Source organism: Chiloscyllium plagiosum, unplaced genomic scaffold (genome assembly GCF_037043375.1).
Source record: "Chiloscyllium plagiosum isolate Xiang-an unplaced genomic scaffold, Cpla_swu_hap1 HiC_scaffold_26, whole genome shotgun sequence".
NCBI lineage: Eukaryota > Metazoa > Chordata > Chondrichthyes > Orectolobiformes > Hemiscylliidae > Chiloscyllium > Chiloscyllium plagiosum.
In genome coordinates, this window is record NW_028270164.1 from 15000845 (window position 1) to 15028079 (window position 27235).

Here is a 27235-nt window from a genome sequence, read left to right on the forward strand (position 1 = left end):
ACTGTACAATGCCAGCATCGATTCTTTCATGAAGCAGATTCTGTAACAGTGGATTTCCACAGTGGGCGTGTCTGGGATAGGGGACATGCCAATTTGAGCAAGTGTAAATGTGCCCACTCCATTCCGGTACAACAGCATTGGCCTCATATCCCTTATATCCTACTTGCAAAACAACTCAAAGGGGAGTACTCCATTCAATGCCCATTTAAAGAAATTAGTTTGCAGTGCTGAAAGATCAAATGATGCAGCTTTAAATACTCAGGAACTGGAATCCTAGGATGTGCTTGCTCTTCATTGCCTACTTCTTATGGGCCAGTTGAGTTCCAACACATCTATTGAAAATGCATTACAAAATTCAGCTAAAATTAATTTTAATATAGCTTCCACGTAATTCCATTTAAATATATGTCACACACAAGGTTCAGTAAATCATAGAATAGTTGCAGTGCTAAAGGAGGACCCTGTCAATTCTATGCCAGCAGTCAGCAACAGAAACACTGCTAGTCTGCGTGTTTGGGATTCAACTGTTTTCTAGAGTCCCTTGGGATAATATACTATGTTAAAGAGGCTATATAAAAACACTTTGTTATTAGAGTCAGAGAGTCATACAGCATGGAAACAGACCCTTTGGTCCAACTCATCCACACCAACCAAGTTTCCAAAACTAAACTAGTCCAACTTGTCTGCATTTGGCCCATATCCCCCTAAACCTTTCCTACTCATGTACTTGTCCAAATGTCTTTTAAATGCCGTAACTGTACCTGCACCTACCAATTCCTCTGGAAGTTCATTCCATATATGAACCACCTTCTATGTGAAAAAGTTGTCCCTCGGGTGCCTCAGAGCACTTCGGTCCAACCAGTCCAGGCCAAACATAATCCCCATCTAAACTAGTCCCACCTGCCTGCTCCTGGCCCATATCCCTCCAAATCTTTCTTACTCATGTATCTAACCAAATGTCTTTTAAATGTTGTAATTGTACCTGCACTCACCACTTTCTCAGGAAGTTTGTTCCACATGGGAACTACCCTTTGTGTAAAAAATTTATCTCTTACATCTTTTTTAAAACGTCTCTCTTCTCACCTTAAAAATGTACCCCCTAGTCTCGAAATATCCTTTCTTCGGGAAAAGACCTTTGTTATTCAGCTGTTCAAAGGGTTGAACCTGACAGAGCTGCACTCTCTTGTCTCTGGGGCAAATGCTCATTCAGTTATGTAGAAGTCTAGCCAGAAGAACATGAGCACCTGGAGCAGGAATAGGCTATTCAGTAATTGAGGAGAAAGTGAGGACTGCAGATGCTGGAGATCAGAGCTGAAAATGTGTTGCTGGAAAAGCGCAGCAGGTCAGGCAGCATCCAAGGAACAGGAGAATTGAAGTTTCGGGCATAAGCCCTTCTTCGATTATTCAGTAATTGAGCCTGCCTCACCATCCAGCTGGATTGTGTTCGACCTCAAAGCCATTTCTCGCACTATCCCACACCTCTTGATATCTTTAATATTTAGATATTGTTCAATCCCTGTCTTCAGTAGCTTCCACTGCTTTCTTCAGTAGAGAATTCCAAAGATTCACCATGATCTGAATCTCAGTACCAAAAGGGCTGCCCTTATTGTGATACTGTGTTGATGGTTCTTGAACCCCAGCCAAAAGGTCCATCCTTCTTGCACCCACACTGAGCCCTATTAGAATTTTATATGCTTTAATAAGATCACCCCTTATTCTTTTAAATTCTGGGAAACATACGTAAAGTCTTCTCAATCTCTTCTCACGAGGGCATTCCCACCTTTCCAGGCATCAATTTGGTGAACCTTTGTTGAATCCTAATTGGTTGCCAACATATTTTAAACCACAAGGGAGCATTATGAGCAATATTCAAATCTTTCCTCAAATCAGATCCACTTCCCAGTGGAAACAAGGCAATGGGAGATCGGAGTGGGGAGAATTATTGGTACACGATTGGACATTCAAGTTAATATTTTTCTCACCTAAAACGTGAGGCCGTTGTTGGCTCTTTTTAGCATCTCTGCCATCAGTTGAGGGTACACAAAATAAATTGTTTATGGGATTTTCTTTGTTTGCATGCCTACGAATCACTCTTCAATGAGCAAAGCAATTCATGGAGCTCACATAAAAATGCAATGTGTATAGTAATACAGTCTTGTCATGAAAAATCAACATAGCTTAAATATAAACTCATGAAACATATTTAACTTCTTGATAAAATAATTTTTAATAAATAACTTCATAGATAGGTTTAAATGGTCTTGTGCATGGCACATACACAACAGTACAAAAGAAAATAAATGCTAAAGAGGTTTCTACATTTTTTTGCTGCACAAACCATAATTTATGCAACTGTACAGTACAGTTTCCTAGTAGTTCATGCTGTAATCGAGGTATCTTTGATTATCACACCATACCAACATGAAGCTGAGATTACAGTCCTTGGTTAAAATGGGGGAGCAGCATTAATATATCTTTAGATATCTTTGTCCCGCTCTAAGAAAAACCTACAGAAAGCATTGGAGCTAACAAAATGATCATCTTCATCCTGCATTGCCTGCATCTTAATTGCACGGTGTGCAGAGGGCATACATATCACATACATAAATACAGATATTGTACAATGAAGCATTGCAACCACTACAAGTATTACAAGGGGGTAAAAAGAAATGATCCCAATGCAGATTTTATTATTTATTTTAAGTAGGTCCTTCACAACAATAAATAGCTTTGATGGATAAATTTGGGATGCTTCACTTCTGTAGGAGCCATTTTCTGTTGCTTCTTTGGACATTGGGAGACTGGATAAAGCAAATATTAACCCTTTCATCTGCATGAAATAGCTTCCTTGGATTGAAATCACAGCATCTTGACATGTTTGTATGGTAAAAGCCATTTGGGCTATTCAATTTCATCTTTCCTGAACATAAATCCTACATTTTCCTGCTCCATGCACCCTTGTTTCTTCAACGACCCCACTCTACACATCATACATCACCCTATCAGTCATGCTAACAATTGCAAAAAATTTTATGGCACCCCATGCTAAGTTTCCACTCAATAACACCAGCCTCTTATGCTCTTGTCCTGATGTATATGAAAGTATTGTTGCAAATATGTTTTCTCTTTCCAGTTATGCATCTAATTGAACTTGATCCAGTCCCCTAAACACCTAGACATGAAACCCTTTGCAAGGATTGAATTTTAAGTACCTATCTTCTCTAATGCGATCATTTGGTATGAGGTTTCGCACTGAAACTGTTTCCATGACCCAGGAGATAAAAGGCAGATCGTGTAAAGCTCTGCTGCAGACATGGTACAATATGGGAAAAGTCCAGGGATCACAGAATTGGCTCTACATGCTGTAAACCTACTTCTACCTCACCCTCACAATCAGCTAGAGAATGTTAGTGTCAGTACCTCTCTGCAACCCTGAAACGTTATCCTCATTAACATAATTGTAGGTACTTACAGTTGGACTTTGAGCATCCATCATTTTATGCAAAAGGTATATGGACATAGATTATTGGTTAGTGGAACGTACTGAAACCTTTATAAATATAAATTAGTTACAACCAAACCATTGCATCCCAGCACCTTCGTGTGATATTATCACATCTTTTGCCCGTTTTCCTCCCTCACAAATCTCGAACATTGATCAAGGAGCCCGACACTATTCACAACAAAGTATCCCATCTTCAACATTCACTCGCTTCATCACCAATATATAGTGGCAGCAGTGTGTAACATTTACAAGATGAACTGCAGCAACTTGCCAAAGCTCCTTAGGTACTATCTTTCAAACTTGACTACTTCCATCTAGAAGGACAAGGGGAACAGATAACTGGGAATACCACCAGCTGTTAGTTCCCCTCCAAGCCATACACCACCCTGACTAGCCTCCACAGATAATTTGGACATAACTGATACTGCATTGAACCCAACATATTTTGAGGACTGTTAAGTGATAATTTATGATTCCTGATGTACAGCACCCTTAAAAGGTTCACATGAAGAATGGTTTAAGTTATAATGAAAGCAGATGGCAAAGGAGATGAATTGTAATTAAAGTAAATGAGATTAAATGACATTCAGCTCCCTCCGTGACAAGGCAAGTGCATTATTAAATGGAAACAGACAAGGTTAGCATTCCTTCACAGTTGTTGGGTTAAATTCCTCAAACTCCCTCATGCACCCATACTACATGCACTGCAGATGGCTCATCAACATATTCTCAAGGGCAATTTGGGATGAAAAATAAATACTTGTCTAGCATCAACAATGCTGCCATCCCATGAATGAATTAAGAAAAAAATTCTGTATGCCCCCTTGAAGATGTTGATACTTTATTGAAATTTGGTTCAATGTTAATTCACCACTTTTCCCTCACACAAATTATTCAAGTGTGAAACGTGATATCTGAAGCCTTTATTTCCACAGGCTATCACAGCTCAAATCTATCTTTACTCAATATTTCTGCATCTACAAATGAAACCTGTTCATTATTCCCGTCCCTGCACAGGAGCTGCAGGCTACCTGCATTGCCCCGAATCATGCTTTAGCTGAGAAGAGCTGATCATTGACTGTGAACAAGTTTTCATCCTTCTTGTGTCTATTTCCATTTCATAATGCACTTGCCTTATCAATTAGGAAGCTAAGTGTCAGTTTATCTCATTTGCTTTCATTACAATTCATCTCCCTCTCCATCTGCTTCCATTATAACTTATGAAATGCTCACATGGAAAATTATGTAAGGGCCCTGTACATCAGAAAGCATAAACTATCATTTAAACTGTGCTCAAAACATACTGGGTTCAAGGCATATGTAAGTTACCCAATGAATCATAGAATCCCTACAGAATGGAAACAGGCCATTTGGCCCAACAAATCCACACTAACCCTCTGAAGAGTAGCCCAGCAGACCCATTCCCCTATCCTATTATTCTACATTTACCCCTGACTAATGCACCTAAAGTACACATCCCTGAATACTATGGACAATTTAGCATGGTTAATTCACATAACCTGCAAATATTTGGATTGTGGGAGGAAACCGGAGCACCTGTAGGAAACCCATATAGACACGGGGAGAACGTGCAAACTCCTCAGTGGGTTACCCGAGTATTGTAACCTGAAGGGGCTGAATTGGATTAGAGATCGTATTGTTTTGCAGACAAAATCCATTGTATATGCAAATCATCTATGGAGGCCAGTTATTTTATACCAAGGTTATAGGGTATATAATATTAGCTTATGGATCATGGAATTCTTACGACGTGAATGAGACTCGAAACATTAATTCTGTTCATCACCCCACAAATTTTGCTTAGTTTTTCCAGCACTATTTTTACTTCAGATTCCAAACATCTGTGGTATTTTGCTTTTGATTTAATTGTTTATGGGTGTTATGGTTGGAATTATTCTTTTCCATCTTCTCTTCCCTTTGCCCACCAGTGACCAATGACTCACCATTCTCTCTCTTTGCACTCCCTTTTCCCTACTCATTCCCCTTCCTAACTTTCTCAATATTTCCTTCTGGTTAGTCACTTTCTCTGACCTTCTGTCTGTTCCCACTTTTAACATCATTTTCACTTTACTCAGATTTGAGCCTCTTAACTAAGTTCAATGTAACAATTTTTCTATAACATAGGACACTACTGAACATATCAAAATTTTAATAAGATTAGAATTAATTGTATCTTTAAGGAACAACTTTTAAGATCTGTACAAATAAATCACATTGTGATAGTTATGGAATTTAACCATTTGTAATTCAGGTCATTCTCTGGAAATTGTAAACTTTACAAGTTGTATTAGGCTGTGCTAACAATGGTTTATCTTTCATAAACCACACTAATCCATGTGTGTCCTCCATATACTACACTTGTCCACCAAATATTATCATTTGCCCTGTCCTTTAGATAATATATTATTTTGAGAGGCCATCAGGTCCACTTCAATGATCCTATGGTATTACTCAAAGGAGGGTAGGAATTTTCTCATGTATCCTGTAAACAAATATTACTAAAGAAATGCCCTAGTGATCTATTTCATTACCTTTGTGGTGTGTTCTTAACGTAGAATGTCTGCACTGTTTGTATTGAGATATATTGTCATATAAATCCATGTATTTTATGAAACTAATTCTATAAGTATTTCAGAGAGAGAGAGAAAAGAGAGAGCGAGAAAGAGAGAGCGAGAAAGAGAGCGAGAGAGCGAGAAAGAGAGCGAGAGAGCGAGAAAGAGAGCGAGAGAGAGAGAAAGAGAGCGAGAGAGAGAGAAAGAGAGCGAGAGAGAGAGAAAGAGAGCGAGAGAGAGAGAAAGAGAGCGAGAGAGAGAGAAAGAGAGCGAGAGAGAGAGAAAGAGAGCGAGAAAGAGAGCGAGAGAGAGAAAGAGAGCGAGAGAGAGAGAAAGAGAGCGAGAGAAAAGAGCGAGAGCGAGAGAAAAGAGCGAGGAGAAAAGAGCGAGAAAAGAAAGCGAGAAAAGAGAACGAGAGAAAAGAGGGAAGAAAGGGAGAGAGAGAGAGAGAGAGAGAGGAGAGAGCAAAAGTTCAAACGTAGCCCCCAAATTGATCTGAACCTCTCCACCAAATTAAACAAGACATGCTACTACAGCACAGACTTTGAGTGAACACAAGGCAGTAGTCAATTGAAGAGATCATCTAGTGATTGTAAATTTCTTGAGGTTTCCACTTTGAAATCAGGAGAGCAAACAGAATTGCTTGATTAATTCAAACAACTTATTACCTTGTGTTCGCTTTCAAATGTCTGTCACTCAATTACATTCCATTGTGTACTCATTCTCTATGAAAAATCATTCTACATGAATAATGAATGATTATCAATTCCTTTAAACTATAATGCTGAGACCTATTACCACCTTTCCTTCTGTGACATTCACATGAATTCATCTTGTTACGGAACTCATGCCAGTGTTCTGTGCCAAAAGCAGCTTAAAAAAATGTAGACGAAAGGATTTGACCAGTTTCATTTAAAAACAGAAGCACCATTTCAAAAGATACACTTTTACAAGTAATAGATTTTAAAAAAAATTCACAGAAAATTACATAAATCACAACTATACATGTTGCGATATTTCAACTTCAAGGCAATATAAATTTCAACATCTTACACTGTGCGGTAGAGATTTTCTTGATAAATTGCATTTCATCCCAAAATTAAAGTAATTGAGTGCATTTTCAAACACGGTTAATATTTAAGTACTACATGATAATACTACAAGTAAATTTCATCCACTAATCAGCTTATCAAGGTAAACTCAAAAAACAGAATATCAAATCCACATGAAAATATGTTGCAGCAATATTATTTTTTATAGGGTTCACTTAATTATTTTGAAGTTCTGGTTAATCGTTGCAACATATTCCACTTCAATTCAGTACAAAGGTTGATATCAGGATTCAATGCATTTATCAATGTTGTGGCTAACAGGGATCTTATTTGGAAGAGGAACAATTGAAAATAAGACTAATTACTGGTCACATGGCACGATAAAACTACAAATCAGAGTCTAGTAAAATTCCACTGGCCATCCTTAAAACATTCTGGAGCACTTTTTGATACTTCAACTAAAATGTGTTTCGCAAACCTTTCTTTCCCACCATCCAGCGCTCCCCATCCCTCCAAATTCTATATTCTCCTCTCTTGATAGCACTGACTCTGCATTGATGAGGTCTATAGATGCTAGGTTTCCTCCAGAGCTTCACCAAATTGGCCATTCATCAGGTTTCAGCTTAAATCATGAAGCCTATAGATTTTGCCTCTGCACTCACCAAGCTCCAAATCATTTTAAGGAAATGGAAGGAAAATCTCAGGCTGAATCCTCACCTAAGACACAGACACAGATAGACATTCCAGCAAAAGGCACCATTTACAAAGAGCTGCAGACCAGCAATGTACAAAACAAATATAATTGTTTAATTATAATGTCCTCGTGAGTTGGCAAATAAGGAATACAGTTAGTGGTCTATCACGGAAATATAACAAAGCGATTGAATTATTTAAAGAAATTTCAACAGTTGAGTTGAAATGTTCTGTGTGCCATTTGTAGCAAAATGTGTGGAGAGATAAGCTGAGTTAATATTAATTCAAATGTGTTTTTTTTTCAGAACTGGGTTCAGAAGAAGATCTGTATGAACTCTTACTCTTTCCACTGAAGCTGCCAGGCCTGCTGAATATTTCCAGCAGATTGTGTTTCTTTCAAATCTCTTGCATCTACTGTAGTTTGCTTTTCTAAGATTGTTTAGGTATTCCTTTTGACAAATAACACAGCAAATCATTAAATTAAAATTGAACAGAAAGAGGCTTTTGGCCCATTGCATTTGAAAAAGCAACCTACTTTACTCCCTTTCTCTGCTCTTTCCCCTAGCCTTGGAAAGGCATTCCTTCCCAATATTTAACCTTAATCTATTCCCTTTTGATAGATGCTATTGAATATGCTTCCACCAGCTTTTTGGGTAGTAACAATTCACTGTGAAAGTTCTCCCAATTAATGCAAATGTCCAAAATTTGAAATGTAATCCTGTGGTACCTCACTGCCTTAAAATTGCAAAGCATCCTGCTATCTGTAAGTAAGCTTTCCAGTATGCTCCTTCTTTTCATAAACCACTGTACTGTGCAGACTAGTGTCTGAATAGGATGCTTATTCCTTTTGCACACTTATAGCAACTTACTGGCTTCAGATCCTCCCGCGCCCAGGACAGCAAATCCCAGTAAACCAGCACTGGAGCTGTCCACTCAGCACCACCGTGTCAAAGTCAACATTTATAGAATTATGCATATAGCACTAAAGGCATTTTATATTTAAATTCCTTATCTTAAAAATGAATTGTTAGAACACAAGCATGTCCAATCACAATTTGTTGCTCTAGGTCCTAAACGTACTCCTCTTTTTATCTTTGATGTTTCTGAAGCCCTTCTACCAGAAGAGCCCTGGCAAATTCCTAACTGTAGCAAAAAAGAGAGAAAAAGAAACAAAAAGGTCCATAACTTATAGCCAGGAATGCCCTCAGCTGTTCAAAGACAGAAGTGGCATATAATGGCTGCCGCGTGAAAACCAACGGCATTAACAATGGCACCTGCATCTCTCTTGGATAATAACAAAACAATGCCTTAATAGATCATTAAAGACAAATAAAAATAGAAATCGCTGGAAAAGCTCAACAGGTTTGGCAGCATCTGTGAAGAGAAATCGGAATTAAATGTTTTGGGTTGAGTGACCCTTCCTCAAAACTTAACCCGCAACATCAACTCTGATTTCTCTCTACAAATGCTGCCAGACCTGCTGAGCTTTTTCAGCATTTTCTATTTTTGCCTCTGATTTACAGCATCCGCAGTTCTTTTGGTTTTTATATCATTAAAGAGGTTGGCAACCCACAAAAATAATTTATTATTCTGAACAGTTTGGTTCTAGTTCCATAAAAGGCCATTGCCAACAAGGAAAATGTTATTTTTTTCCCCCTACCAACATTTTCTGCTCCTTTCTATTGAAGGGCCTGACATTTCTCTGGGGCGCAGTTCCACTGGACACCTTCCAGTGCCTGGTCAAAATGCTCACAACGCGCATATCTGGTTCATTAGTGGGTTCTAGCTAGGTACCCATTCAAGGTGGAGCACCAAGGCTGCACTTGAATCCAAATTTGTCTCACATGCAATTCCTGAGAGGGCTGGCTAGACATCATGGAAGAGGAAATGATGTTGGTCCTTGTTGTATTATTCCTCCAGATGGAAACCAGTGACAACAAGTGAACAATTTCTTAGGCTCTGCCCTGTCCCCCAAAGTAGCATGAAATCTGTCTAACACTATATTTGCCTCAGAAATTTATAGACATCCAGTCACTGGCCGAGAATAGGTATGAGAAACCTTCAAAATAAAGTGTGATCTAATATCCACATGCATGCCTCCATGTGAATTAGGAACAGAAGTAGGCCATTCAGCCCTTCAAGCCTACTCTGGCATTCAATAAATTCCTGGCTGATCTGTTTGTGTTCCAAATTCCACATCCCCATCAATCCAATAATCTCTGATCCCTTTGTCTAACAAGAATTTATTTATCTCTGACTTAAAAATATTCGAATGAGACCACTTCCATTGCCTTCTGAGAAAGGGAGCTCCAAAGTCACAATCCTCAGGGGGGGAAAAAAATTCTCATCTCTATCCTAAAAAGATGACACCTAATTTTATGACAGTGTTAATCAGTGTCCCCTAGTCCTGACTCACTCAAGAGGGTATACGTCCTTTCTATGGTCACCTTGTCAAGACCATTCAGGATCTGATAACTTCTCCCCTTGCTCTTCTAAACTCCAATTTTTAACAAAAGCCCAGATTCTCCAATCTTTCCTCATAAGAAACCACCCACTCGAGTCATAAACCTTCCATAAACTGCCTTCAATATATTTACTTAAATAAAAAGACCAAAACTTCACAGGGTTTGAGATGTGATCTCACCAAATTGAGACCAATTTCACTTGTGGTGCTGCCCTCAGTGGAATAGGCACAGGGCTGGCTATGTTCACCTATCGTGGATGTGGCCAAACAGATGGTGACCAACGTGAGCAAATTTATTTTGAGCTTTAATGTAAAGCCAGAGGAACTTCAGAATCATCTATGGGACCTCTAAGATCCCTTGAGTGTTTCATTATCCCCTCATCCCCATCAACCCTCACTCTCAAATCTTGAAGCCATTGCTGGCAACGCTTTTAGGCTGAATTTGATTATTACTCACTGGACACTTGATAGGTACTGGCCACTCACTCAAACTAATGAAATTAGGCCTGCTTTTTGATGAACCTTACAAGTCCTGTTTAGGATGCACATAGCCTGTACCCCACCATCAGCAAATTCTACATTATGCAGCCAGAAACCTTTCAGATGCAAACTGTCAAAAAAACAAAAAAGAATTTCACCAAACTCCTAATATCTCCAAAAGATCCAACAATTACTTCACTGTTACAGCTGTCTTGACTCAGCTGGTTTAAAGGTCAGAGGTCACTTTGGTGTGAGGCAGTTTGCACATTTTTAATTTATTTCATTTTTTTTCCTTTGATGCAGGAAATTAGGTAATACACTACACTATTTCCTTTCGCTACTGATAACTGGTCTCTGAATTAACTGGTTGTTCTGGGGCTGACAATCTAATCCAACGAATACGGTAGGTGACTCTTTTACTATGCCCCAAATCATACTTTTTTTTAAAAAAAGCAGCATTAATGAAGTAGCTCACTTGTGTCAAATAACTACAAAAAGTAATACATATTTACAGGTTACGCTGTTTCTACATAAGTTAATAACTTAACATTTATCTATGTATGTCCTGTACATGGTATACTTTTCTGCAATTCTACTTCCATGAAAATGATGTCTGGTGATACTTCTCGTATCCAGTTGCCCCATTTCTTTACAATCTCGGCAAAAAATGAGTAACTCTCAGGATGGGTGAAACTTTGCTTCCTCTCTTTGCTCTTCCATATTTGCTCAATGCGATGTACATCCCTGGGTACGTCTTTGATTCATACACGTTGTAGCGATTTGGCAAGAGTATTTCTCTAAATTCGCATTCATTATTGAAGTTCACCTGAAAGAGAGGTTTTTTTTTAAAAAAGAAATAAAAAAAAGTGTCCATTGATGATCATTCACATTTATTGTATCTGCAATGACGTTCGGCATCTTACCTAACCTCTCAAAACAGCACCATCGAGTCCACATTGACCTATTGAAGAGCATTTCATCTACCCTATCCCTGTAACACTGCATTTCCCATGGCTAATCCATCTAGCCTGCATATCTTTGGTCTGTGGGAGGAACCGAGCACTCAGAGTTCACACAGACAGTTGCTGGAGGGTGGAATCAAACCCAAGTCCCTGGCACAATGAGGCAGCCATGCTAACCACTGTGCCACCGGGATAAGCACAGCTTCTCCTCAGCACTCACTACAAACATACAAGGCTGAATTTACGCTGATTTTGATATAAGTGCACATCTGTTGTGTGGAGTTCAAGCAAATATGACAACAGATTGTAGAGTGACATTTTGGAGTAGGTGCTTGTGATGGTCAGTGAGTTATCAACCTTATCCATGCCATCAATGGTGATATGGAGGAAAGGCAAGGGACATCTTGAGAAGCAAGGAGCGAGCTTCACAGTATTGTACAATAGGTTCTGTATTCTTCCCCTCAGGCTCACGTGATTCAGTGGTAGTGTCCTTGCCTCTGAGCCAGGAAGCCTGGGTTAAAGTTCCACCTGCTCTAGATAGTTTATAATGACAGGTTGATTAGAAAATATATCGGTATTCCCCTTTCCGTATTTATTATTTCCCTTTGCCACCTACCTGTGCAATAATATGGTTTGTAGAATTAAACATGCAAATACTATTTTGTCTATCTGAATTATCAAACAAATATGTATCAAAATAGCTTTACAGTTTCAAGACCTTTATAGTCATAATCAGTTATTAATTGATCGTCATTTTTTCAACTCTTTTCATCTTATTTAGTGAAAACTTGCCTCTTTACAATGGTCTGGTGAAATCAGTGCTATTTGATATAATTGCTCAGTAAAATGTGAAAGACCCAAACAGAATATTTATCCTGGTGACAAATAAAGGGTCACATTAATCATTCCCTCTGTCATTCACCAGGGAGCAGTTTGTAGTTTGAGCAACTGGAATGGAAATAGGTTATTAAGCTGATGATACAAATGCAAGTTTTGTTTTGGATAATTCCATATTTTACAACTGGAGATCAGTACATATTTGATTCACTTACCGTTGCATACAGTCGGCCCTTGCTATTCATTGCAATGAAGGCATGAGCTTTCACTCCATACAGACTGACAACGCCCAACTCCACTGTAGAAATCATTAAGAGACCTAAATATATGAAATAAATATAATTGATAGATGTTACTCTCAGTAACACAATTAATCTTTATCTTCATTTGCAATGATGGAATTAAAGCAATTGATTGAATTATTTCATACCAGTGTTGGGCATTCCCACATTCAGTATGAATGATATTTCTGGGTTTATTCTTTGTGGTGTGCTGAGTAAAACTCATCTCAAACTAGTGTTCAAGCCTCCCTACTCAAATGATTGTCCTTTAATCTCTAGTTTCAGTTCCAAACCTTGTAATTGACTGCTAGAGCATTGAACTGTTAATTATCCCAGGACTATTAAGTTCAGATCATTTACAATTTTGATGCAATGCGTAAACTTGCATTAATTATAATGCCTGATCAGATCTTCAGGATTTACCCTACAATTTACAATTGATTGACTACTTTAATTGTAGTCCCGCTCACGTTGCACACCAGAAGATCTAACAAGCAGAAATTTCCAATAATTTAGATTACTGGAAATGAAAGGTAAGAAAATTAAGAAAGTCAAAATTCCAATGATTTTTAAAAGGTCTTTTTTTTTCCAAATCAGAATCTAAATGTGGTTAAAAATACACTAAAATAGATACAAGCAATATTATAACAAAATATATTTAATGTTCCAGCCTTAGTCTGTCTGGGTGAGGGATAAAATTGTCACATTTGCAATAAAGTTTTATTTTTTAAGCACCAAGTAATAATTATTTTAACCTCTGATGCATTGAACTGTTTCTATCCTGTCTCCAGAAGGGGTTAAAACTAGATGCTTTCAGGAAGTATTCAACGATTTGTCTACATTGACAAATTTGATTGTCACATCATGTGCCTGAGGAAGGAATCAAGTTCTTGAATTCCAATCCAAGCATTTTGTCTGTTTTATTGATAACTGTGTTTGATTGCTTAGGCTTTTTGCATTTTAAGAGGAGAGTACTTAAACTGACTTTGTCCCAGATACTTTTTGAAACTGTTTCACACGCCAGTCTCTACTTCTATCTTATATATTTCTTTCATAATTTTAATAATGTTTCTACAGAATTCCCCCTCATTCTTCTAAATTGCAATGAATATAATCTCAATCTATTCAGTCTCTCCTCCATGGAGCTATGGTCAACAGCTAAAGAGTGCAAGGATGAGAAAACGAGAGAGGGAGAGAGACACAGAGAGAGAGAGAGAGAGAGAGAAGCCAACAACAAACTCTCTCAAAAAAGCTTAATATTTAAATGTTTTTAACTGACAGTGTGACTACAACATCCACCCAAAGCTATGGTTAATAGGCGGAGACTATTTTCAAGTTCAAATCTCACAAGTGAGCTGTGGGCATCAAAAAAGAAAGCTGCACTCAGCTTCCAAATCAAGAGACATCAGGAAACCTGCTGGTTCTCTCCAGGCAGACAAAAAGGTCAGGCCTATGGAAGGCATGTCTAGCTGGGGGTAGGTGAGGGGAGTCTGGTGCAAATGATTCCAAGGTGAGGGGGCCGTCAGTCAGGGAGGGAGCAGCATTTTTTAATGGAGTGAGGGGGAATATTTCAGCTATTTCTGACCCCACAAAACACAAACTAAAAAGTGGTTTTGGAAGTTTCTGAGCAGACAGCTGATGGTTTCTTTAAGGACCCCTGATCAGGCTTAATCAGGGCCTGGCACAAATAGGTTGAACCTGTGTGGTCACAATCTGGCCTCTTGCACATCAGAATCACAGACAGGGCTTTTTTTTTTAATTTCAGTTTAAGTATGTAAATTTATGGTCTGAACCTCTCATACCCAACACTGATGGGTCACGTACAGATCGGCCTTAAAATTGTCGCAGATTGACCTGGATGTGCAAAATCTAAGTTTAACACCCTCCTTTTAATCATCCACAGCTGCTCTTTCAGGTGATAATAAAGTGGATATCAGTTGAAAACCAGCCCCTTGGTGTCACATCTAGCTTACGCTGTATTTTAATATCATTATGCAATGATTTGTTACTTACTGTTTTAGGGAATAACTGTACAATGTCACAATATCTGTTCACTCAGCCATTTCTTTCATATAAATTTGTCTGTCATACTGTAGCTTAAGGCACTGCCTTCTGAAATCAAACAAGGTCATGCTAAGGCACCTGAAATACCAATTATGTTGAACTATAGTAATAACGGCTGTAACTGCTATTGGCATAAAAGTGCAAAATATAGAAACTTTGCACTTAAAAGCACGATTGCACTCAGGACATCTTGAAGTATTTCACAGTGATTGAAGCACAGATGGTTCCCTGAATGAATGCCTGACTTATGAATGCACGCAGACATGAGCACAATTACATACAGGTGGTAAATTTAAAGATCTAACATACAAATATTTCCTATACTTACAAATGGCTCCTTCATATTGTGCTCCTACTGGCAAACATACTCATGAATAGATCCTTTTCACAAACCAGACTCTACCTGTAATATTTTGAAGTGTCATCATTGTTATAATGGAGATCTTGTGCTGTAGTGGGTAGCATCCCAACCTCTGAGCCTGAAGCTTCAGGTTCAAGTCCCACTCCAGGACAAGAAATCAAAATATAAAAAAGAAAGATCATTCATAACCACTAATGTCAAAGTTTCTGAACATGAATGCGATACAATTATTCCTCCTCCATCCATACCGTGTTTAGCAACCAATGTTGCATGATTTCTTATGCTATTCAAATACAATTCCTACAATTTATTCCACCTTTAGTGTGTTTTTTTTTTGAAAAAGATAAACCCAAGTTTATAAGATTTATTTCAACATTGAAACAACTTAAAATGAGCATGCCGAATGCCAAAACTAATAATTCCAAATACATCCCAACATCTACAGAAAAGACTTTCTCAGTTGTTTATTTTAGCACTGGGCATTAAAGCATACATACTTCATTCTTCCACTTCAGCATTCTCTCACCTTCCTGAGTTTAAAGTGAACTATCAATAAAATAGGTATATTTCTTACTTTATGCAGAAAGGGAACATCCTAACGTGACGTTCTGATAAGATTTTACTTTCTTTGTCCATGCTTTCTCTGCACAATAACTTTCCTGAAGGGCCAGAAGCCTTAAGCACAAAGTTCTAGTTTCCCTGCCCAGATAACTGTTTCATTCTTTGATCAACACTTTGGGTAACTGTAAGAAGCACTAATCTCCCATGATGAATGACCATGGCTTCACCATGTCTCTGTCTCCAGGCTTACACATCCAGCTTTATGGGTCAACAGATACTGAGCATTCCAATGGCCTTCATTGTGCTGTTAGTTTTTATCCCCTGTCAGCACCGTGGTGTCAATAAAGTGATGCCAACACCTACAACACCAACAACATTTCTTGCCACATTGAATTCCTCTGGAAGAAAATACAGTCGGCCATCTTATGAGACTTTGTCTTTCATAAAATAAGGGGCTGGATTTAATGCTTAATAACTTAACAATTTATTGACCATGCCCACTAACTCATGGGCCATGTGTCAGTCGCTTGGTGTGGTTAAACCTCTCCTGATTAAAGTAGGAGTGCAGAACAGCTGATATGGTATTCTAAGTGAGATGTCAATCAGGCTCATCCATTAGATTTCTGAAAGCAGCCTCCTGAATGAAGAGGAAATTCCTCTTTATCAGCGACCCTTATTCTGACCAAAAGACCTGGCATCCTGAAGGGATGGAGGTGCTTTGAAAAGCTAATTCCTGCTCTTGCCTCTGACCCCCAGTTACCTATTTCTCATAAAGATCGCACTGCACGGTCTAGATCCCATCCTCAGTCACCTTCAACCTGGGGTCTCTAGGAAATCCTGAACTTCTGATGTGGCATTGAGGAGTGATAGACAGTCTGACTCATGGCTGTTGGCTTGAGTTTGGGGACTTGAAACCTGGGGAATGGGTATCTAAATAACCAAAGGCACTTAATAAACATCCCCAGAGAACAATGGTTACCCACTGACTATTCGACTGTTAGGCAAGACTCCTGACAAGCTGACTTAATACCATCCCCGGTTATTTAAGGAAATGGAAAATTTGAATATAGATCTGGCAGAGAAATTTTCATCAATGTCATGAGGGAACCATCTGCCAGAAGATGTGGGATCTCATCCAAAATGACAGTCTTGACCATGTTTTCTTCCTATATTTTGTGAAGTACCTGTGATTCATAGTATCTTGTCACAGTGGTATTGCACAGAGTCGCTGATCACTCGTGTATGGAGGACTAGGGACATATTGTAACCAATCACAGTATGGCACGCCGAGTTAAGAGTCTGGTAATCAACTCCCATCCTCCTCCGCTGACAAAAGAACACTCTAGAAATAGGTCAAGGTGACACCTTCCTTGTATGAATCCAACAGTAGGAGTCACATGACGCTATAAGTAAAAGATAAAAGTTGCCATAATCCTACCAGGCCATTGGGGTGCTCTTTCATTAAACAAAGGTGACTAGTAGTGGTTTAACCTGAGCGTCACCAGGCCTCAGGCGAGGGGAGAGCTTGAGAAGGAGAGTCCTTCACGGTAACATCAGTCGGTGTGGGAACTAAACCCACATTGAAAGTTTCTCTCTGTATTGCAAGCTGTCGCTCCAGAGAAATATTTCCTTAGTGTGACAACACATGATTCCAAATGCTGATGCCATTCAGAGTCATTTCATTAATTGCAAAAATATCAGTATGTCTCTAGTGTTTGACGTTATGTAATGACAAATTACATACAAATTTCTTAGCACCTCACCACCTCCATTAATCAAGATGTTGGCTCTTTGCAAGATTGTATAGGGATATTTTATTGGAACTCTCTACACAGCTCACACAACAGCAGTGATTATTCTAAAAGAGATATTCTCCGTTCCTACTTTAATTTCAGGCTCTCAAGGAGATATACAGCAAAGAAAAAGGCCCTTCGGCCCATCGTGTCCACACCAGTCAAAAACAAGCATCTAACTAGTCTAATCCCATTTTCCAGAACTGGGCCCATAGCTTTGTATGTCTTGGTATCACAATTTGGAGATGCCGGTGTTGGACTGGTGTGTACAAAGTTAAAAATCACAAGTATCACAAGTGCACATCTAAATACCTCTTAAATGTTATGAGGGTTTCTGCATCAACCACCCTTATAGTTCCAGATTCCCATTATTAATTCATTTGAAGATTCAATTTTACATTTTTTCCAATTAGAAGATTGAAGCTTGATTTTTTGCTCATTTACATGATCAGGATTTTCCTCATGTAAAACAGTTTTAAATTTGTCTAAAACTAGACAGATATTAGCCATAAAGAGCCAAACCCAGGAAATGGTTCAGGAAAATGCAGCTAAAAACTTCCATTTAGTTTAGATAGGTTTATGTCTGCAGCCTCTGCAGTTGATTTGATTAATGTTTTTGACAAGAGGCCAACTAGGGTAAAGGTCTGCTTGCACGGTGTGTCACTCGTGATTTAGAGGCACACAATTTCCAGACCCTATTTGGAGTGGGCACCAAGTCCAAGGCTCTACTACCACCTACTGTCCATACAAAACATAGATCAGCTGAACCCAGTCAAACAGCCAGGGTCAATGCAGTCCAAAATTGCCTGGCGAGGAATGGGAGTCGTGGATGGGGAAAGAATGGAAATATCAAGATCATGCTCACAGAATGACCTCTGCGTTCTCTTATCTTCTACTGAGCACGCTGATTTTCAAACACTCTCAATGCCATCCCCTCCCTCTGCCTACATGGCAAAATAAGATTCCCACATTTGAGATTCTTCCTGTGCTGCTCCCTAACTCAACATGAGAGTTCCTCAACTCTTGCCAAACAATGTTCGACTTTTTTCCTCCCATAAGCTGAAAGATCCTATGTAACATTTTTCAGTGCAGAAACAGGCTTTTCAGTGGAATCGTTGGTTCCTCTCACAAGTCTCCTCTCATTTCATGTCACATTATCATTCTTACAACTTTCTCCTTCATGTAGTTATCAACTTCCCCTTACATATATCTGTGCTATTACCTCTATCACTTCATGAGATAGTAAGTTCCACATTCTAAACACTGAGTAAAGACATTTCTCCCGCACTTCTTGTAGAATTAATTTGCAACTATCTTACATCTATGACTCCCTGCCTCTCCCACAAGTGAAGTGTCTTTACATTCAGATTCAGATCTCCATAGTTCAAAGTCTCCAGCAAGAAACTTCTCAACCTCCATTCCTTTTACAAAATGAAGGACCTCAGACTGATATGGCAACAAAGACAGAGCAGAACTGGAAATAGACGAAGACTAAAATCAAGCCATTGGAAAGGAATGTGAAGAGGAACAGATAAAAAGAGTGAACAAGACAAATTATTTCTGCAGAAAACAAAAAATCCTGCGTATGAGCCATACATGTGCCGTAGGGAAAGGAAAAGGCTGTGATAAAGAAAGATTTCCATCTTCACAGCCTGGGTGGTAACCTGGCACTGGTCTTTTAGTAAAAAATACCAGATTTTCACTCCATTGATACCAATAAGGATTGTACAAGCTCTACAACAACCAACTGATCTGGGCCATTATATTCGCACCCAGCTGCTGACATCAGAAATTTACCCCAGGAGGACAGCCACCAAACTCTTCTTATAAAGTTTTCTTTATCATGAATCTTTTATGGTTTCAGAATTTCATGCTATTTCCATGGAAGAGGGTCATTTATAAAAGTAATTATACAGGTTTGTACTTTTGGGTGGATAATTCTTTATGCCACATCATTATTTGCAAAAATATCTTGTCCTTAAGGTATTTCACTGGGTCTCAAATATTAAGGTGAGGTGTTAGTGATAGCCCTTGACATCAAGGCCACATTCGACCAAGTGTGGCATCAAGGCCTCTAGCAAAACTAGAGGCAACTGCAATCAGGGAATATCCTCCATTTGTTGGACTCATATCTGGCACAAAAAAGATAGTTGAGGTTGTTGGAAGTCAGTCATTTCAGCCATAGGGATGTTACTGCAAGAGTTCCTCAGGGAATCTATCTTAGGCCCAAGCATCTTTAGTTGCTTTGTCAATGTCCTTCCTTCCACCAAATGGTAGAGAGTTAGGATATTCACTGATGATTGCAAAATATTCAGCATCTGTCACATCTCCTCAAATAATGAATGGGTCCATGTCCAAAATAGTCCAAGACCTGGACAATACCCAGTTTGTGCTGACAAGTGTTAAGCAATATTTGCATTAGACAAGTGCCAGGAAGAATCCAATGCCCCTTGACATTCAGGGGCGTTACCATAGCTGAGTCCCCAACTAACAACATCCTAGATGCTACCATTGACCAGAAAAAACCCTGGACTAGACATATAAACACTATGGCTACAAGAACAGGAGAGAAGCTATGAATCCTGCAGTGAGTAACTCACTTGCTGACTCTCCAAAGCCTGTCCACCATCTGCAAGGGACAAGGCAGGTGTATGACGAATGCTCCCCACTTGTCTGGATGAGTGCAACTTCAATAACACTCAAGAACTTGATACCATCCAGGACAAACCAACCCACTTGATTGGCACCATATTCACTCCCTCCCCCACCAATGTTCAGTAGCACTAGTGTGTACTATCTAGAAGATGAACTGTAGAATTTCACCCAAGTTCCTTAGTCAATTCCTTCCAAACGTACAAATACTCCCAACTGGAAGGGTAAGGAAAGCAAATACATGGGAACACAATCACCTGCAAGGACCCCTCCAAACCATTCACCATCCTGGGACTCCCTCCTTAGTGGTATTTTGGGTATATCTAATCAAAATGGACTTCAGTGATTCAGAGAAGGCAGATCACCATCACTTTCTCAAAGGCAACTAGGAATGAGTAATAAATGCTGGCCCAGCTCGAGATGCCCTTACCCTATAAATATCAACCAACACATGGGGGGTAATTTTGAAATTGGGTAATAACGTTAAAGGTTATTTTCGATCTGGCCCAAAATCAAATGCACCCTCAATGAGAATCAACATAGTGTCAATCAATTGGCAGAAGGTAGCAAAATGCAAGGTGAATTCCCATTCTTAGGTTATTCCAGCTATCGTCCGTTTGCTTCAGATTGATGAAGGCTCCAGGCTTGCTCAACTGTCCATTCCAGCGTTTGTTATTATTGAATAATCAACTGTAGGATATCCTTCTTTGGACATTTCATTATTGCATTATTATTGTTAATCTTTCTTTTTTATCACAGAGCTGATCTTCTTGGTGTTCAGTACCTACCATTAAACCCACTTCAGACCCCAGTAACAATTCAAAAGCCTGAATCCCCAGTTACGTATAACAAATATATGGGAGTAATTTTGAGATTGGTAATCACATCTTAGGAGTCATCTAATGGGTCATAAAACAAACCTGTAGGGTTCATGGTGTATGTAAATGCCTGCCAAGTTATTTGTTTCTGCCATCAAAATGTCATCATAGAATCCCTACAGTGTGAAACAGGCCATATGGCCCATTGAGTCCATACTGGCCCTCTGAAGACATCCCACCCAGAACACTCCCCTCACCACTCTTTAACCCCAATCATTTTCCACAGCTAACCCACTTAGCCTGCACATCCCTGAACACTATGGGCAATGTAGCTTGGCCAATCCACATAAACAGCACATCTTTGACTGTGGAAGGAAACCAGAGCACCTGGAAGACAGCCACACAGACACAGGTACAATGTGCAAACTCCACACGGACAGACAGTCACCCGAGGTTGGAAATGAACCCAGGTCCCTCAGGCAGCAGTGCCAACCACTGAGCAGCCATGGCAGCTCATGTGTTTAATGAAACTATTGGGTTTGTACGTAATTTTAGTCAGGACACTTTAGAAATGATACATTAACTTTGAAAAGGTTGTAGAGAAGGTTAACAAGAATTATGGCCGAAACAAAAAACAAAGTGCTGGAGAAACTCAACAGGTCTGACAGTGCCTGTGGCGAGGTAAGACTTAACGTTTCACGTCCAGTGACTCTTCATCAGAACTGAAAGCAGCCAGGAAGTGGTGGTATTTCTGCTAATGAGGGGATGGAGCTGGGGAGGGAAAGGACTGAATCAAATAGATGAAGACAGTGCCCAGAGAGAGAAAAAAATGGCTAAGCAGTCAAAGGAATTGCTGATGAGAAGCAGGTAGAGAGATGGGCACTGACTCCAACCATCAGAATCATGGTGCTACTCTATCCATGCAGACAATTTTTGATGTTACTTTAAATTAGCATCTGCTTTTGATTTCTTTCCCAGGATTCAGCACCAATACATTCTCCACAGAGATTATTAATAAATAAATGTCAAGCATTTTTGTTCAGTATATATCAAGGGAAATGTCAAAAGATAAATTGAATCATTGCAAGCTGCAAATGTGCTTCAGCCTCACAGTATGTATTCTTAGGATGCCCCTTCATGTTGCAAGATGGCGGTGGTAGAGTGGTATTGTCATCGGACTAGTAATCCAGTGGTCCAGGTTAATGCTATGGGGTTTCCATCACAGCAGATAATGAAATTTGAATCAATGAAAATCTGGAGTTAAAAGCTGGCCTATTATTGACCATGTAACCATTGTGGATTGTTGCAAACATCTGTCTGTTTTACTGTCATAGAGCTGTACAGCACGGAAACAAACCCTTTGCTCCTACTCATCCAAACTGACCAGACATCATAATCTAATCTAGTCCCTTTTGCCAGCATTTGGCCCATATCCCTTTAAACTCTTCCTATGCATATACCCATCCAGATGTTTTTTTTTGTGTTGTAATTGTACCAGCCTCCACTACTTGCACTGGCACTTCATTCCATACACGCACCACCCTCTGCATGAAAAAGCTGCCCCTTAGGTCTCTTTTAAATCTTTCCCCTCCCACCTTAAATTTATGCCATCGAGTTTTGGACTCTGCTACTCGAGGGAGAGACCTTGGCTATTCATCCTATCTCAGCCCCACAGGATTTTAAGGAAGGAAATGTGCCATCCTCAATTGCGCTAGCCTACAGATTAATCCAGACCCACAGATATGTGGTTGACTCCTAACTGCCCTCTGAAATGTCCCTGTTAAGCCAAACTTGAAAATAACTAAATACCAGGTTATAATCCAAAAGGCTTATTTGGAAGTACAAGCTTTCGGAGCACTGCTCCTTCGTCGGCTAGCTACCTGATGAAGGAGCAACGCTCTGAAAGCTTGTACTGTACTTCCAAATAAACCTTTTGGACTACAACCTGACGTTATGTTATTTTTAACTTTGTCCACCCCAGTCTAACACCAGCATCTCCACTGCCTGTTAAATCAACTAGGAGAAAGTGAGGACTGCAGATGCTGGAGAAGCGGCGGAGGGCTTTGAGGCCTTCGTGACCCCCATCACGAAGGCCTCAAAGCCCTCCGCTTCTTCCTTTCCCGCCGAACCAACCAATACCCTTCCACTGACACTCTCCTTCGACTGACTGAACTGGTCCTCACTCTGAACAACTTCTCTTCCCAATCCTCCCACTTCCTCCAAACCAAAGGAGTAGCCATGGGCACCCGCATGGCCCCCAGCTATGCCTGCCTCTTCGTTGGATATGTGGAACAGTCCATCTTCCGCAGCTACACTGGCACCACCCCCCACCTTTTCCTCCGCTACAATGACTGTATCGGCGCTATCTCGTGCTCCCATGAGGAGGTTGAACAGTTCATCCACTTTACTAACACCTTCCACCCCCACCTCAAATTTACCTGGACCGTCTCAGACTCCTCCCTCCCCTTCCTAGACCTCTCCATTTCTATCTCGGACGACCGACTCAACACGGACGTTTATTATAAACCAACTGACTCCCACAGCTACCTAGACTACACCTCCTCCCACCCTGCCCCCTGTAAAAACGCAATCCCATTTTCCCAATTCCTTCGCCTCCGCCGCATCTGCTCCCAGGAGGACCAATTCCAATACTGAACAACCCAGATGGCCTCCTTCTTCAAAGACCGCAATTTCCCCTCAAACGTGGTTGACGATGCTATCCACCGCATCTCCTCCACTTCCTGCTCCTCCGCCCTTGAGCCCCGCCCCTCCAATCGCCACCAGGACAGAACCCCACTGGTCCCACCTACCACCCCACCAACCTCCAGATACATTGTATCATCCTTCATCATTTCCGCCACCTCCAAACAGACCCCACCACCAGGGATATATTTCCCTCCCCTCCCCTATCAGCGTTCCGGAAAGACCACTCCCTCCACGACTCCCTTGTCAGATCCACACCCCCCACCAACCCAACCTCCACTCCCGGCATCTTCCCCTGCAACCGCAAGAAATGCAAAACTTGCGCCCACACCTCCCCCTTCACTTCCCTCCAAGGTCCCAAGGGATCCTTCCATATCCACCACAAATTCACCTGCACCTCCACACACATCATTTACTGCATCCGCTGCACCCGATGTGGCCTCCTATACATTGGGGAGACAGGTCGCCTACTTATGGAACGTTTCAGTGAACACCTCTGGGACACCCGCACCAACCAACCCAACTGCCCAGTGGCTGAACACTTTAACTCCCTCTCCCACTCCGCCAAGGACATGCAGGTCCTTGGCCTCCTCCATCGCCAGACAATGGCAAAATGACACCTGGAGGAAAAGCTCATCTTCTGCCTAAGAACCCTCCAACCACAAGGGATGAATGCAGATTTCTCCAGCTTCCTCATTTCCCCTCCCCCCACCTTATCTCAGTCCCAACCCTCAGACTCAGCACCGCCTTCTTGACCTGCAATCTTCTTCCCGAACTCTCCGCCGCCACCCCCTCTCCGGCCTATCACCCTCCCCTTAACCTCCTTCCACCTATCACAATCCCAATGCCCCTCCCCCAAGTCCCTCCTCCATACCTTTTATCTTAGCCTGCTTGGCACACCCTCCTCATTCCTGAAGAAGGGCTTATGCCTGAAATGTCAATTCTCCTGCTCCTTGGATGCTGCCTGACCTGCTGCACTTTTCCAGCAACACATATTTCTGCCTGTTAAATCAGTCAGCCAGCCAGCAATTTCGGAATAGGCAATAAATGATAGTCAGCCAGCTATGTCCCAGGAATTTATTTTTGAAAAAGACAGCATTGCAAACAGAAAAAAAATTCCTGATGTTTCTGGATTCCTGGGTGTTTATTAAAACAAAACTGTGTCAAAAATGGTTGAAAATGCTACAAATACCAAAATAGACTTTAAAGATCTCAGTGCCTTGATAAAGCAAATCTGTATTAACAAAAAAAGTTTGCTGTTGATGAAACATGAAAATAAAATACATAACGAAGTTGAACTCCTGAACCACACTGCGTAGAAAAGTATGGTCTTTTTGCAAACAGCACCCATTTCACAACTACACAGAGACATACATTGAAACCTCACATGCAATCTAATTTTAACCAAGCGTTTTGGGGGATGGGAAATTTGAGAAGGGGGTGGTGCGTGGGAGAGGAGCGCTTTGGAAGTGGGGGGGGGGGGGGGGGGGGTGGGGGGAGAAAGGTGGGGGGAAAAAAAAGTCTGGTTGGAATAAAATAGAGCCGACAATGCGGCGCAAATACACTCACTGCTGTTCCTGATTCCTTTCAACATCAGCTGACCCAATCTTGTACATAAGCCAATTCACAATAAGGTTTACTTGAAAGCCAGCCCATGTCCAGACTCTTTCAATTTCCAGTAACTGTCCATCTTCACTACAAGGTATACAAATAATTTAAAAGTTACAGGTGTAGAATTGTTCCTAGTAAACGCAAGAATAACAGTTCTACCCGGAAACAAGAAGGGGAATGCCAAACTGGCATGCTCTGCTCTCTATTTATACAGTATCCTTTTTGTCCACAACTTGCATTTAACTATCTAAGGTCCACGTGTAACAACCGGCCACATTAAGTATTAAAAATAAGGCAAGTTAACAAGCATTTCGCTTCTGCAGATTTCTCTTATTCTCTTCACAATGTCCATTTTTTAAGCACAGTTCTTATTCCATTTCTATATAAAGCATTTTTTTGCATATGCTGCTGAAGACTAGTCAAGTTATCGAATGCATTTAACCCTTCAAAATCTTAAAGCAAACCACAAGCAAAGTTTACATGTACTATTACTGGCCAGCTTTTCTGGCATTGCCAAGCACAGGGCCGGCTATGTCATTGCAATAAGCCATCATGCATCAACAACAGACTACCAATTTTTTTTAAGCATTCAGACTGGCATTTTTAAAGAGATTGTTCCTCGTGTTGAAAGACTGCGGCACTTCAATGGAGAAAAGACTGCATGGTTTGGGATAACTTCCTACTGCTTCTGAGCTGGGCCAATACAGAGAGATGATGCTTCTTTAAGTCCTGCAGGAGGTAACTGTGCATTGCACGAAATTGCCTAAATAGATGCTTGTCTAACAAAAGGTTGCAAAGAATTAGATTTGGTTAGCAGTAACTGGATTAGAATTTTTTTTTAGAAAGAAAAAGATGCTGACTACCTACTGTACTGGTTTTCAGTGTGTGCTCCATTAATTTGTCCATCAGCCGTGATTTGGAGGTGAAACCCGATGCCAACATTGCAATAAAGCCTCCTCACTCTCTTGATTCCAGTGAAATAGTCCCTGTCCCAGCCGAGGTCTAATTTCCTCCCAGAGATCGGATACAGGGACCTGGAGAGCAGAGTCTCCCATCTCCCTTCCAAGCTCCCCCTCGCTTTCGTTGCTATTGGAGCCGGGGAGGCTATCCCAGTCAGAAGGCCGAGGAGAACAACTGGCCAGGTCCAGTCGAGAGTCGCCTGGTGGAACATTCTAATCAACTTAAACCAACACGTGGGTGAGGAATTGATACACTAAAAATAACCGAGCTTCTAGATTTTCAGTCTGAAGTCTGTCAGTGCTCTCTTTATTTTTGGAGCCTGTTTAAAAGTACTGCTGACACACTCAAAATCCAAAGAGAATATTAAATAAAATACCTTTAACACAGTCATTATATTGGTGATTAAACTTGGTGGCCAATAGGTTTCGCGTTTAATGCATCCAGTGATGTCATACATGTTGGCTTTTGACATTTGGAAGCTGAGTCTCGAGATTAAAATAAAAAATAGAATGCGCATTTCTGGAAAGTATAGTGTTTGTTAATTTGACGTCTATTTATTTTAGATCGATGATGTAGAGGTTCGCAATGCTGGTAATGCACAGCATCACCTCATGTTACTGTAGAGGAGCAGCCCCATGCTGCTGTAAAGTGAATACAGCAACAGTCCTATATATTCACAGCAAAAATCTCCGAAAATAAATAGATAAAATCCCACAAACTATTTGCACAGGTTCCTTTTAGAATGAATGGCACCTGCATCCAGTCTGCACATAAAATGCCAACACCGTCCATCCGCCACAAGGGGAGTACTTCTGAAACTATGCACCGAGATTTAAGCAAGTCACCACCCTTCACTGATTGTGAC

The 27235-nt window shown here is 40.5% G+C and overlaps 1 protein-coding gene across 2 annotated transcripts; it reads right to left on the minus strand.

Moving 5' to 3' along the window:
- Positions 1-2208: 2208 nt before the first annotated feature.
- LOC122562966 (fibroblast growth factor 6-like) lies at positions 2209-26623 on the minus strand. Of its 2 annotated transcripts, none has more exons than XM_043716267.2 (3): positions 26278-26623; positions 12782-12885; positions 2209-11593 (listed from the first exon to the last, which is right to left on the minus strand). In XM_043716267.2, exons 1-3 carry the CDS (start codon positions 26579-26581, stop codon positions 11417-11419), a joined length of 585 nt encoding a protein of 194 aa, XP_043572202.1. In that variant the 5' UTR covers positions 26582-26623; the 3' UTR covers positions 2209-11416. The 2 variants fall into 2 exon arrangements, with proteins under 2 accessions (XP_043572202.1, XP_043572205.1); XM_043716270.2 differs by lacking the exon at positions 26278-26623 and adding an exon at positions 25369-25544.
- Positions 26624-27235: the final 612 nt, after the last annotated feature.

Excerpts from the sequence above, each read along its gene's own strand:
- LOC122562966 (XM_043716267.2), bottom strand. The coding sequence starts at position 26,581 with ATGTTCCACCAGGCGACTCTCGACTGGACCTGGCCAGTTGTTCTCCTC. Across the intron at positions 12,886-26,277 it reads ACACACTGAAAACCAGTACA|GTCTCTTAATGATTTCTACA; the intron begins GTAGGTAGTCAG and ends TCATATATTTAG. Across the intron at positions 11,594-12,781 it reads AGGGCCGACTGTATGCAACG|GTGAACTTCAATAATGAATG; the intron begins GTAAGTGAATCA and ends CCTCTCTTTCAG.